Genomic DNA, 14,745 nt, shown 5'->3' on the forward strand with positions numbered 1-14,745 from the left:
TTTCTCCTCCTTCCTACGTGAGCCATGCTCACAACTTACCCCTGCTGCCGCCACCTGGTGGCTGCTGCCGCCCCCCTGCCGCCGCCGCCGGCAACCCTGCCGGCCCACCAGCCCAGCAGCTGGCCCACGTGGCCTTTACTTCTTCTTCCTCCTTTTTATTTTTATTATTTTGTATAATTTTATATGTAATTGTTTTGGGTTTTGTTTTTGTAGTATAAAGATTATATTTTTAGTATCAAAATCATATTTTTAATAGTTTAAACTTATAATTTACAGATTATAATGTTGATTTAATTTTCAGATTTTATAATTTTTAAATCTAGGGTTTTAATTTAATCAAATTGGTATTTTAGGGTTCTAATGAGCAATTAATTTGGGGCTTTTGTTCCTAGTCAATTTCTATTGATTAATTAACCATAAAAACATGTTTTAAAAGGAAGTTTTAAGGACTTTTAATGTAGATAATTGCTAGAAATTTTTGTAAGTATTAATTTGTGATTATTGGTTGTTTTCTAGGAGGTAATTTTTCTCTAGGAGACCTTTAATTAATTAAAAGTGGCGCAAATGATTGTTTATACGAGGTACGTACATGTCTACTTCGTTGCAAGTAGTATCATGTTTAGGTACCAAAAGGAAAGAACTTAGTTTCATGATTAGAGAACACTTGGATGGAAATTGTTTGGTTATATATTTAATTAATTCATGTATTTATGTTTATGAGGCATGTTTTGGTGAATTAATTATGCTTGTATGGAATTATGGATGCAAGTATGTGGAATTATATTGGATTAATTGTTTGTATGGAATGTTGATACAAACATATTTTATTGGATTGGTTTGGTAACCACATTTGGATTATTAAAGGATTGGAATTGAATGGTTTAAGTGGAATGAATTTATTAATTATTCCACAAGGTTATTATTATTTATTTATTACTCAATCATAACTTGTTAGTATGTTGAGTAAAGGTGGATTAAGCCGAAATGGCTAGCTGGGTTGACTATGTTCAACAATTTTGAATAATTTGGAAGTTTAATTGGAATTAAAGGTCAATTTGTGATGTGATCACCATTGTCCTAAATAAGATTAAAAATGAATTGATGTATGATTGTTATGTATGGTCTTCTTGATTGAGTCGGCTATTAATTAAAATTGTAATCACGTAAAGTGAAACATGGATGAGCAATAAAACTCTGGAAAGCGTGCACTTCTAGAGTATTGACAATTATGGGTTGGGGTACACAGTGGTAGCCCGTGGCTTTTCGAGGCTTGTTTGATCAACATGTCCTCTTCTCTTTTGGTACTTACATTTTATTTTATAATGAAAGTTAGATGGGATCCTAGACTAACTTTGTGAGAATAGAGTCGCGCCCATTCTTGCATCACGCTAAACTTTTATTTCAAATGGTCATTTGGGACCAAAATGATTTGGTGGATTGGACAACCTCGTCTATTGCTTACCCCAAACTAAATAAATTAAATTAATTAAATTATATATAAAGAGTCAAGTGTTTGGAATTAGTTCATAAGTATGTTGAGTCAATTGAATTGTTTAAGTGTGGAGTCTTGATTATTGAATTCACATTGTATGTTATTTACTTTAATTAGTTGAGCATGTTAGGTTTTGTGCGTTGTAGCTTGTATGTACTCAGCTTTGCTTATTGCGTGCTTTTGTGTGTGTTTTCTTTGGTCATGGTCTTCGCCTTTCAATGACCCTGTGATGATCCAATTATTACACTTGTATTATTGGGGAGCAGTATTGCACAGGTTAGCTTGATGATGTGAAGTTCGAGATTTGACAATCGCATTGTCAAGGGATGGTGTGATTGAGTGTATTCGTTCTTTGTGTCGAACTTATTTATGCTTGGCTATTTTAATTATGTTTTGGGATTTTGAATATTGGTTTGGTTTTAAATAAGGGCCTTATATGGTTCCAATTTGTAAGCTTTAATTTATTGATTTTCTAAACTATGTTATTTTAAAGACTTAAGTTTGATTTTCCGCTGCGATATTTTGATAAAGCCTTAACGTTTTAACACGTGGCGGTAACATGTCAATGGTTCTCCACTATTTTATTTAAAGTAAGTGGTTTGAAAAAGGGAGAATTATTGGGGTGTTACAGTGACACCCTTGTTGATATTTGTTTTCGGTCTGGGATTTCTGCTCGAAAGGAGGTTAACGTTAGGTTGACTGGAGGGAACGACGGGGCTCTTCGTCCAGCATATGTGTTGCTTTATTCCTGGGATAAAGGCCTTGATGTATGTGTTGACTTGACGGGGTTTTCACCTTGACACAATCGGGGCTGTCTGACTTCGTTCCCGGTCGTGTTGTGTCTGTGGCGGCTCAGCGAAAGCGGGACAAGTATGAGGCGTGTTGTAGGGCGACTATTGGTTATGGTTTTCTTCCTTTCTCCTTTTCTTCGTTGGAGAATTAGAGAAGGATGTTGTTGCGTTGCTGAAGCGGGTTCAGGTGTTCGCTAAGACTCAGGATATTGGTGCTCGTGCTGCTGCTCACATGTTCAGCAGGATCGGGTTCACTATAGCTAGAGGGGTGGGGGCCCAGATTGTATCTCGGCTCCCCACCAATTTCTTGTAAATTGATTGACTTTGTAGGTTTTTTAATAATAATAATAATAATAATAATAATAATAATATTATTATTATTATTATTATTATTATTATTATTATTATTATTATTATTATTATTATTATTATTATTATTATTATATTATAGTAGTAGTAGTAGTAGTAGCAGCAGCTGAGCTAAATGTAGCTGAACTCAAGCCCAAAAGAACATGGCCTATCTACTTATACTCTCTCCGTGTTATTTTAAGTGTTACACTTAATCCAGCTGTGTTTTAAAGTGTTACACTTCTATTTTTGGCAAAAAGGCTACATTAAAATATTATATCTCTCTCCACTCATGTCTCCACCCAAACCCACTACTACTTTTTTTTTATTATATCTCTCCTCTTACATTCATTATTTTTCAATAAACTATTAACTCTACTATCTTTCTTTTAGAATTTTTCAATATTCCAATTACCCCATTTACCTCTTATTTTATTTAAGTCAATAAAATTGCCTAAAACTATGTGCCGATCAAACTGTAACACTTAAAAAAAACACGGAGGAAATATATCTAAAACTCAAGGCAAACAATTGCTATCTCGCCACGTGTCACTATATCTTCTATCATTATGCCATGTGTCATCCTCATTCTTCAGTATCTGAAGAATAAGGATGAATTTGTTAGTCATCCAATGAATTTAGAAAAGATGGTATTGCATTAACAGGTTAAGAGGCAAGTTTAGAGCAGGAATTTATCTGCACATTCTCTGACGGATGTGAGAGAGCTGAGATCAAGCTTAAGAACATCGATTCGAGCAGATTTATTATCTTTGAGAATCATCTCCTTGGCTTCATTAGCAGCTTTCAAGTTCCTTGCAGCAATTATGACATGGGCATTCCGAAGTGCCAACACTCTTGCTGTCTCCAACCCTATTCCACTTGCTCCTCCTTCACATTTGCAATTTCTTTTTCAGTTTTCAATTCTACTCCAATTAATAAAATGAAATTAAATATAGAAGCACCTGTACTAGGGGAATACAAATAGAAATTTGTCCTTGAACATGTAGTATTTGTCTTCTTCAACTAGCTTACCAAGATATCCTTGATTATTCAGCAAATTTACCAAAAAAAAAAAACAAATGATATATTTCCTCCTATCTTTTTTAGGTGTAATTTTGTTTGATATAATACTATTCACACACTTTTATTTGATCGTCTTACATAACTAATGGGATCTTGTCAGATAAGTCTCGAAATATACTTAGAAAATAATAACTTTTTACAATTTTTGTTAAACATAATTTAAGATATTTATGTTATAACACATGCATTGACAATTTTTTTTTTTTTTTAAAGAAATACATTGGTTTGACAAATATAAAATCAGTATATCACTAACGTTGTGAACATGTATACTTTTTCTTGTGTTACACATTGGTTTGCCCACGTTGAAAGATTTTTTTTTTTTGTTTTCAATCCAATATTCCGTATAAAGCAATTGGAAAGTCTACTCAAATGTACTTTAATCTCAGATATTATTTCCCAAAAGAGTAAAATATAAAGTGATAAGTAAACATTAATGTTACTATTATGTCAACTGTGAGTGTGATGAACTGCTGATAATGACAGCTTCTTGTCTCATGAATTAAACTGATTAGATAGGGAATAGTGACATAATAAATGTACGTATTTTCCAGCTTCCAACCTCCACCCTAATAAATGTACGTATTTTCCAGCTAATTATTTCCAACCCACAAATTACACAAAAACTGTATATGCTAACAGTACAAGAAAATAACCTTTTCGTAGCGATTATTTTAACCTTTAGTATCGATTGTAATTGCAACAAAAAGCTTTCCCAATGAATATTCATTCGATACAATATCCCCCGTTGCCTTATGCAATCTCAAACTCTTATATTAAATGTTTCACCAATAAGTTATGACATATTATATGTATTCTTTGTCAAACAATATTTATACATCTAGTGTTGAAAAGGCTTTTCGTATCGATTTTTAGGATTTAGTGGCGATTGTAAATGATACGATTTCTCAAAATTATATAAATGTGTAAATATAGTGTTGATATGTATTATTATGTTTTCCGTATCGATTTTATATGGGAAAACCATGGCGATTGTAAAATGATACGACTTCCTTAATTAATTCACAAATAGACTTGCATATTGTAGCGAATGTACAATCACTACGAAATAATCGCTACGAAAAGACATTTTTCTTGTAGTGTAAGTTAATTTGTAGGTCCAATACTGGTACTTGGTAGAAGCTCAATTTTGGGATGCAAGTAGTAACTTCAATGTTGCCCCGTCCTTGTGTTATGGAACGAGGGGAGTAGCATTTTTCATGACGTACTTTTCTTCAAAACAACTGCCTCATTAAAAATACTAGATGAAGCCCGTGCGATGCACGGTTTGTTAGTATTTTTTTAAAAAAATATTTTTCATATTATGTGATTTTTGTTATTATATTAGCTTTAAAATATTAGATAAAATTCTTAATCTCAAAAGATAATATTTTGTATTTTATTAATTTAAACTTTAGTATCTTATTCGTCAATTTTGCTTACATGGCATTTGAATTATTTAATTGTAAAAGAAATTAATAATCTCTTATTTAATTGACTACAACTTAAATTTATAATCTTACATGGCGCGATAAGAAAATTAAATCCTACGTGGCTCTCTAAAAACTCGGGGAAAAACTCCCCTTTATATATATATATTAGATTATTAATTAGCTATAATAAATTGCGTTAGGAATTTTGTGATGAGTTGTGAAGTATAGATATATATTTTGTTTATACATAAAGTTTCTTCTAATCAAGGTGTATCTATTTATGAGAGATAGAAAGTTACAAGTTTACTAAGTACAATAATCTTACATTATTTATTAAAAGGTAGAGCCATAGAACGGATAGGCCTTCGCTTTACATTAATATTATTTTCAACATTTTTCCGTAAATCTATACACTCCATATATATATATATATATATCAAATGTTCTTGTTGACAATTATTTATTTATATTTATTTTTTGTTTACTAATTTGTTCCATTAGATTGTTATAATTTTTTTTTTAAAATTAAGGGAAATTCTCGATGGTAGCCTCCAACTATTGCTTATTCTCAATGGTAGCCAATTTTTTTTTGGATTCTCAATGGTAGCACTCTACTTTTTAAAAGTTACAACCGTAACCTTATTAACTCTAAACCGATAAATATCTGTTAACTTTAATTATAGTCAATCATTTTCTTTCTGTTAACCATTTTCTCTCTCCTCCCCTTCATAAATCTTCCATGGCAGCCACCTCCACCTCCAACCCCTCCACCACAACACCCTCCACACTCCACGATACACCCACCCCTTCTCCGTCCCCCTCCCCCCGTCCAGTGCAATGCCACCCCTTCAAGTCAATTAAACCAGCCCACAACGACAATATAACACAATTCCGCCATTTTCATCTCTTTGAAGCTCCCTTCAAAGGCATAATCTCTCAATTTTATTTGGCATTGTTTCTTGCTTCTTACAAAATTGTGAAAAGCTCACCAAACCTTTTTATTCCAATTGCTACCCCGTCATTCTTGGGATTTTGATCCTTTTCCTTTTCCTTCACCGCTACCTTCGCCGCCATTGCCGTCGTCCTCTAAAAGTCATATAGCTCCTTTCTTTATCAATAATAATCTACAATTTGTATTCTCGGAATCTCCTTTCTACTTGTACAATCATTTTAAGGGTTTGTTTTACCGACAGGACAAAAGGAGTTTCTCCGTCAAGCTCCGACGATGAACGATGGTGGGTCAACTGTGAACCACCCAATTTGGCATATAGCTACAATTGGGCTTCCACAATCTGTAATTGCTTCAATAACTACTTTCAAGTATACAAAAAAAAAAAAAAAAAAAAAAAAAATGAACGGGTTTTTTTTTTTTTTTTTTATGGTTGCGATATATCGATCTTGTTCTGTTTGTTTGACCTAGTTTGGTGAAGCTGATACTTATATATTGTCAGTATAGTCATGCTTTTCATATTTAATTTCTTGTATTGATACTTAGTTAAGGTTTTATAAGAATTGCCCTCATTTGTCGGTTTGCTGTTTTGAATGAGATTGAAAGGGGTAATTCTGGTACATGTAAGGGGGTTGAATTTCAGTCGCTTGACAATGGAGGGAGGGAGGAGGGTGGCTCGACAGTAGAGGGAGGTGGGAGGGTGGCTGGGAAGTGGAGGGGGAGGAGGGTTTTTTTTTTTTTTTTTAATTTTTAAAAAAGCTAACCTTGGTTTAGATTAAGGTTAGATTTAACAGAAATTTATCAAAAATACATAATAAAGGTTACGGTTGCAACTTTTAAAAAGTAGGGTGCTACCATTGAGAATCTAAAAAAAATTTGGCTACCATTAAGAATAAGCAATAGTTGGAGGCTACCATTGAGAATTTCCCTAAAATTAAATATAGTTTTAACCAATGTTAGGCAATTATTATATCAACAATCTAACTTTTGTTTTGATGACAAGAGAAATAAAACAAATAAAATTAATGTTTTTAATGAGAATTATTTAAAAGTTAAATATACCCTGAATCTTTTCAACTGGAAAAAGTAATCAATGTAACAATTACTTCTACTACATATAGTGCTGTCAAATTTCAAACCGAAACCGTTTAAGTGCCCGAAACCGACCGACTCAAATGAGAACCGAACCGATTAAAAACCGAATTTTTTGAAACCGAAAACCGACCCGAACCGTATTTTAGTAAACCCGAAACCGAATCGACCCGAGTAATGGTAAACCGTTTAAGAACCGAACCCGTTAACAAACCGAACCGAATATAAACCGAACTGAATGAAAACCGAACCGAAAAAGAACCGAACCGTATCTAAACCGAAACCGGTTCCAACCCGAAACCGTTTAAACTGGCAAAAAAACCGGTTACACCGAACCGTTAGCAAACTGCTACCCGTTTGCACCGAACCATTTAAAAACCGAACTGATTGTAAACCGAAGTTATAAACCGAACCGTTTATGAACCAAACCGCTTCTAAATCGAACCGTTTACAAACCGTTAGTAATCAAAACTTCACTTACAAACCGCTGCTTATGCTTTTTAGTCAATTGCATCCAATATCAGAAAAGCATACTTACAATTTAAACAAGTAGGTATATATCTCTGAGAGACTGAGATAGATAATATTAAATATAATTTAGGAAATAGTCTATGCAACTTATATGGCATGTGGGCAGTGTGCCTAATTGCCAAATTTTGTCTGCTCAATCTGGTACAAAATACAGTAATATATATTACATGTAACATTTGATTAAAAGAAAGAGAGTATTAAGTTACAATTTATATACTCATATGTAATATTTGGTAGCAAGACATGATAAAAAAAAGGGGATATATTGAAACATCTGAAAGTTGATCATGTTACGAGTTTTGGAAGCAATTACATACAAATAGTTGGGAAATCTTCCTGCCCAACTAGGTCCTTAGCCTCACAAAAGCCTACACTAAAAATGGTTGTGCTATTTTGCTACAAGCATATATGAAGTCTAACAAAGTCCTAAAACTGTAGACATGGCAGCAGCAGAACAGCATACAAGCAGAACAGCAGACACAGCAGAACAGCAAAGACACACCAGAACACAGCAGAACAGCAGAGACACAGCAGCAGCAGACATGGCAGAACGGCAGACACAACAGAACAGCAGACAAGCAGAACAGCAGCAGCAGAACAGAAGAGCAGCAGACATGGCAGAACAGCAGCAACAGAACAGAACAACAGACATGGCAGAATAGCAGCAGAAGAACAGAAGAACAGAAGAGCAGCAGAACAGAAAAGAACAGTCAGCAGACATGGCAATAAGCATCAGCAGACATTCACCCCAATGTAGCATCGCCTAGGCTTGAGGAAAAAGAAAAGCTATATGTGAGCAAAATTCAGGAGGGAGGCAGGAGGAAAAAAAGCTATTTAAAATAAAAAAAAAAAATTAAAGGACGTCAATACCTTCCGAATTAGATGCAAAAATTTCATCTATCACTTCTTTACCAATTTCAAGGACGTCTTCTTCAATATCACAATCATAACCACGTAACCAATTTTGTGTGGTAACCAACGCCTCAACATTCTTAGGCAAAAGCGCACTCCTATACTTGTTTAAAATACGACCACCCATGCTAAAAGAAGACTCAGAGGCTACCGATGTTATAGGAATGGCCAAAACATCCCTATCCATAACAGCTAATATAGGGTACACCCTAACTTGAGATTCCCAATACTTGAGAACATCATAATTCTCCCCTTCAATATATGGTTGACGAGTAGTAGTCAAATAATTATCAATCTCCATCGATGGTCGGTTTAATGGGCCATCATCATCATCATCATCAATATTCTAGAAAAGTTCAAACAAAATGCTTTTATTAAATAATAAAATTAAAACATACAATTATTATTATGTAATATTTTAAGAAGGCGGTTGGCCCTGATGGGGTACCGATAGAGGTGTGGAGGTGTTTGGGTAAGATTGGTATTGATTGGTTAACAAACCTTTTCAACAAGATATGGACGGCTACAAGGATCCCACAAGATTGGAGGAAGAGCACCTTGGTCCCGGTTTATAAAAACAAAGGAGACGCTCAAGATTGTTCTAACTATCGAGGAATTAAGCTTATGAGCCATACTATGAAGTTGTGGGAAAGGGTGATTGAACAAAGGTTGAGGGCATGCACAAGCATTTCAGATAACCAATTTGGTTTTATGCCTGGGAGATCTACTATGGAGGCAATCCATTTGATAAGACAAATGATGGAGTTTTATAGGGTAAAGAAGAAAGATCTTCATATGGTCTTTATTGATTTAGAGAAGGCATATGACAAGGTGCCAAGAGAGATACTTTGGTGGGCAATGTTGAAGAAAGGTATCCCACGAAGGTATGTAGACCTAGTTAAGGATATGTATCGGGATGTGTCAACAAATGTGAGGACATGCGGAGGGTTGACAAAAGATTTCCCTATTACAATCGGATTGCATCAAGGGTCTGCATTAAGCCCTTTTCTTTTTGCAACGGTTCTAGACGAATTAACTAGACCAATTCAAGATGAGGGTCCATGGTGTATGCTGTTCGCAGATGATATCGTTTTGGTGGATGAGACTAAGGATGGGGTTAATGTCAAGTTGGAGCAATGGAGGCAAAGGTTGGAATCTAGAGGGTTTAAGCTAAGTCGGAGTAAGACTGAATATTTGGTATGTCGTTTTGGCACTCAGAGGGGGACAAGCAATGAAGTGGTGAGTTTGGATGGAAAGGATTTGACCATGAGTGAATGTTTTAAGTACCTAGGGTCGATCATCCAGAAGAATGGTGACATTGATCAAGACGTGACCCACAGGATTAAGTCAGGGTGGCTTAAATGGAGAGCGGCCACGGGAGTGCTATGCGACCGCAGCATTCCCTTAAAGTTGAAGGGAAAATTCTACAGGACTGCCATAAGACCAGTGTTGCTCTATGGTACAGAATGTTGGGCTTCTAAGAAAGAGCATATTAAAAAGATGGAGGTTACGGAAATGCGCATGTTAAGGTGGATGTGTGGAAACACTTTAAGAGATAGAATCAGAAATGAGGTTATTCGCAAGAAAGTAGGTGTGGCGGGCATTGTAGATAAATTAAGGGAAAATCGTCTGCGTTGGTTTGGACATGTAAGACGGAGACCCGAGGGTGCACCGGTGCGAAGAGTGGAAGAGTGGGACCATGGAGGGATTAAACGAGGAAGAGGGAGACCAAAGATGACTTGGTTGGAAGGAGTGAGGAAGGATATGAAGTGCATGGATTTACGTGAGGATGAAGTTTTGGATCGTAAGGGATGGAGGAGAAAGATTTATGTTGATGACTACACGGAATAATCAAATTTGGTTCATGTTAGCCGACCCCACTTTTGGGATTAAGGCTTTGATTGATTGATTGAATATTTTTAAAAAGAAATTAATTACCTTGAATATGTCATCATCGTCACCATTTGATTTATGGGTCACAATTGGGATGGTGGGGGGAACAATTGTACTTGAGTTAAAACCGGAAGACATAGATGAATAAAAGTTATACAACTCCAAAAGAGCATCTTTAATCACCTTTGCCTTTTCAACACATGCCTCCTCAACATAAAGCACTTTCAACATCTTTGTCACTTTAATAAGCTTATAGCGAGGATCAAGAACGATAGCAATTGAAAGGATCAAACTATACTCATCCCAATAGCCCTCAAACTTTTCAAGCATAACTTTTGCCATGGGTGCAAGTTTAGGGTCTATATGGGCTTTAGTTATCGTGTGCTCAATTTTCAAGACAATAGCAAAATACAAATTTGCAGTAGGATATTCTGAACCAAAAAATAACACAGTGATTTCATAAAATGGCTTTAGGAAATTACATATTTTTGCAAGGGTATCCCATTCATCATCCGAAAGTTTGAATTCATAACCCATAAACTTATCGATAACCACTTTCAAGGCTTCCTTAGCTTCTAAAGCTTTTCGGAGCATCGTATAGGTGGCATTCCAACGAGTCACAACATCAAGACGTAACTTACCATTAAACACACAATTAGCCTCAAAAATAGCATGCTCAAATTGAGTAAGCCTAGAGTCCGAAGAATCAATATATTTACAAACTTCACGCAATTTTTGAACACTACTATCAACTTCTTTCAAACCTCTTTGAACAATAATGTTCAACACATGAGCTGAACATCGAATATGAAAAAATTTACCATTACAAGGAAGAGGAGAAGTCAACATTAAATCTTTCTTCAAAAGATTAACCATAACATCCATGGATCGAGCATTATCAACGGTAATTGCAAAAGCTTTACCCTGAAGCTTCCACTCCCCAATAAGTTTAAACACAAATTTTTCTATCTCAACACCAGTATGAGGAGGACCACAATATCTAAAATTCAGAATTTTAGACCTTAGACACCAATTTTTGTCAACATAATGTGCAGTTAAAGTGAGATAACCTCGATTAGTGCATGCTGTCCGATCCACAAGTCACAAGTGAAGCTAACTCTACCTTCAATTCCAGAAAAAGTTTGCAACAACAAGGACTTAAACTTATCATGCTCAACAATACAATATTTCAAAATAGTGTTTCTAGACACATGCTTCACATTAGGATTCAGATTCGTAAAAACTTCCCTAAGGCCATGATGCTCCACAATACTTAAAGGATAGGAATGCAAAATTATAGCTTTAGCAAGCAATTGTAAATGACGAGTTTGATTAAACAAAGGCTCAACACCACTTTCTTTATGTCCAGGATGATGTGGATGTTTTTTCATGCATGAGGTAGTATGAGCTTTACAAGTGGAGGTACCGGCCGTACCTGGTGCTTTATATTCATTACCGCAAACATTGCATCGGGCATATCTTATCAGAGCAACACCAACCAACTTATCAAAAAAGGTGTAATGCCTCCACACATCTGATGTTCGTTGACGCTTACTACCACTAGTGTTAGTGACTTGTTGTTGAGAAGAATCTTGATTCTAAACAGTGTCTTGAGAATCTATAGTGTGCTCATCATAATTTCCAAACCCTTGCTCCATTACTAAAAAAATAGAAACAAAACAACAAATTTCATCATAAGTGGATGTAGTTGAGCAAACAATATTTGAAACAAAATCAATACTAGGCCACATATTCAGCAATCTTAACAAGAATTACAAATTTACAACACATTCAACAATCTATCTTGATGAAAATGAAGCACATGTTAGAGTTAAAATGCAACATATATTCAGGAACAATAAAATGCAGCATATATTCAGCAACAATAAAATGCAGGCACATAGCAAGATTAAAATGCAGGATATACTCAGCAATCTATCTTAATAAGATTAAAATGCAGGATATACTCAGCAATCTATCTTAATAAGATTGAAATGCATATACAAAAATTTAGATGAATAACAGTAACAGGACATAAAGCAAGGAAACATGCCACAATAACATAGGCACATACAAAAGATACATAGCATAATAACATGACTTTCTGAAAAGTGAACTAATAACAGAATATCAAAGAAAACTACCTATAAATCTAAACATGTATAACAATGTAAAAACCAAAATAATCAATTAAAACACTAAAAAAAGGCTAAAAACAGGATACCAATTTGATATTTCGGTATAAATTGAGACTTCCACTAAGTAAACGAAACTAAATTGACTGAGGGTACATCAAAAAATATATGCCAAGTAGTGATTATGCCTCTTATCCATGCAAGGAAATAAGGATATATATCCGTAATTCACTAATTCCTTATAAACAAAACCCCATTCTTCAACACTTTCAGTCAATTCATCCATTCATCCCCAAATTTACATTTTCAATTGCCATGCATTACAAGAAATACATATACAAAATAGAAATAATAAAAAAAAAAAAAAAAAAACCAATTCATACACCGAATTTACATGATACCAACAAAACATATCAATTAAAATCTAGAGAGAGAGAGTGGTTACCTGAATTTGGAGCATTTAGGGCAGCAAACACCAATGACTCAATGAGAGAGAGGCGCCAGGACAGCTTTAGAATCAGGACAACAAACACCGTGAATGAGAGGCGCCGTGAGACGGAGAGGCGATGAGACGAAGAGGCGCTTAGCCGTGAGAAGGAGAGGCGCCGTGAGGATGAGTGGTAAAGTGAGAGTGGTAAAGTGAGAGTGAGAGTGAGAGTGAAAGGGTTTCAAAAGGGTGAGAGTGGTTTCATGTAAATCTAACCATTGATTTTTTAATCTATGGTTCAGATTGGTGATCCGTGTGTGTTGTGGGAGAAAGAATCTAACCATTGATTTTTTTAATCTATGGTTGAGAATGGTGATCCGTGTGTGTTGTGGGAGAAAGAATCTAACCATTGATTTTTTAATCTATGGTTGAGAGTGGTGATCCGTGTGTGTTTGTGTGTTGTACATTCATCTACAAAAATATTATTCCCTCAATTCTTTAGTATTTTTTTGCCCCATTTGATCGGGATCAGTGCCCAAGACACGTATTAAAATATCTACTAGTATATCTTTATTTGCATACACGTAAAAATTATAAAAACGTTATATTAATAAAATGTATAAATAGATTAATTTAAAAAGATCACTAATGAGCTATAACTTTGTACTAATACATACGAATAACGATGATACGAATATTTATCTATGAGATATTGAGATGGTTAGATACCACGTGTTAATAATGTGTACACAGTACATATGATCGATTGAACTAATCAATATGACCTTGTTAATTAGTCATTAGTGTTTTCTTTCATTATACAAATCAAAGCACTTTGTAATATCTTCATAATTTCATGAAAATATATAATGATAAACGAGTCATAATTATCAGTCTTGTTGACTAATCAAGTATCGAATTACCAAATTGCAAATTTCCATTTCACAAGAAGTCAAGAACTCATCAAGTCATGATTATGGTTGTATGCGTAGTATATAAATGATTAAATAAGAAGCATATAATAACCTAATTGTATAACAATAATACATTAATACACTAACTCTTATAATCTACTTCGTAATAAACTAGTAAAATAAGTATGACTAAACTTGAAACAGAACATAATATGTATTTATAAAATAAATGAGAATTTGTTTATAATATGTTGCCTAAATATGAAATGATTCGCGACTTGCCGACTTTATTTAAAACCTGTGAACGCAAAAGGTTAGCAAGTACTATCAAATTTCAAACCAAAGCCATTTAACTGCCCGAATCCAAACAACTCGATAAACAATTTATTTTTTGAAATCGAAAACCGACCCGAACCGTAATTTAGTAAACTTGAAATGGAACCGATATGAATAACGTTAAAGTGCGTGGTTAAACCATCGAAGTACCGAACCAATTATAAATTGAACCGAAAAAGAACCGAACCAGTTAAAAACTGAACCGAAAAAGATCCGAACCAGTTATAAACCGAATCAAAAAAGAACCGAACTGTTTCCAACCCGAAACCGTTGCCAACCCGAAACTGTTTGAACCGGGATAAAAACCGTTTACACCGCACCGTTAACAAACCGCAACCCGCCTGCACCGGACCGTTTACTACCCGGACTGTTTACAACCCGAACTGAATTAAAACCGCTTAAGAATAAA

At 34.8% G+C, this 14,745-nt stretch overlaps 1 protein-coding gene across 1 annotated transcript; it reads right to left on the reverse strand.

Moving 5' to 3' along the window:
• Positions 1-8,231: 8,231 nt before the first annotated feature.
• Positions 8,232-10,896, reverse strand: LOC145638122 (zinc finger BED domain-containing protein RICESLEEPER 3-like). Its single transcript, XM_081689081.1, has 3 exons — positions 10,570-10,896; positions 8,590-8,977; positions 8,232-8,482 (listed from the first exon to the last, which is right to left on the reverse strand). The coding sequence occupies exons 1-3, from the start codon at positions 10,864-10,866 to the stop codon at positions 8,463-8,465; spliced, it is 705 nt and encodes a 234-aa protein (XP_081545207.1). The 5' UTR covers positions 10,867-10,896; the 3' UTR covers positions 8,232-8,462.
• Between the last annotated feature and the right edge of the window lie 3,849 nt (positions 10,897-14,745).

This window comes from Chenopodium album, chromosome 7 (assembly GCF_948465745.1).
Source record: "Chenopodium album chromosome 7, dcCheAlbu1.1, whole genome shotgun sequence".
NCBI lineage: Eukaryota > Viridiplantae > Streptophyta > Magnoliopsida > Caryophyllales > Amaranthaceae > Chenopodium > Chenopodium album.

Excerpts from the sequence above, each read along its gene's own strand:
- LOC145638122 (XM_081689081.1), bottom strand. The coding sequence starts at position 10,866 with ATGGCAAAAGTTATGCTTGAAAAGTTTGAGGGCTATTGGGATGAGTAT. Across the intron at positions 8,978-10,569 it reads ACGATGATGACATATTCAAG|AATATTGATGATGATGATGA; the intron begins GTAATTAATTTC and ends GAACTTTTCTAG. Across the intron at positions 8,483-8,589 it reads TTTTGCATCTAATTCGGAAG|GCGATGCTACATTGGGGTGA; the intron begins GTATTGACGTCC and ends CCTCAAGCCTAG.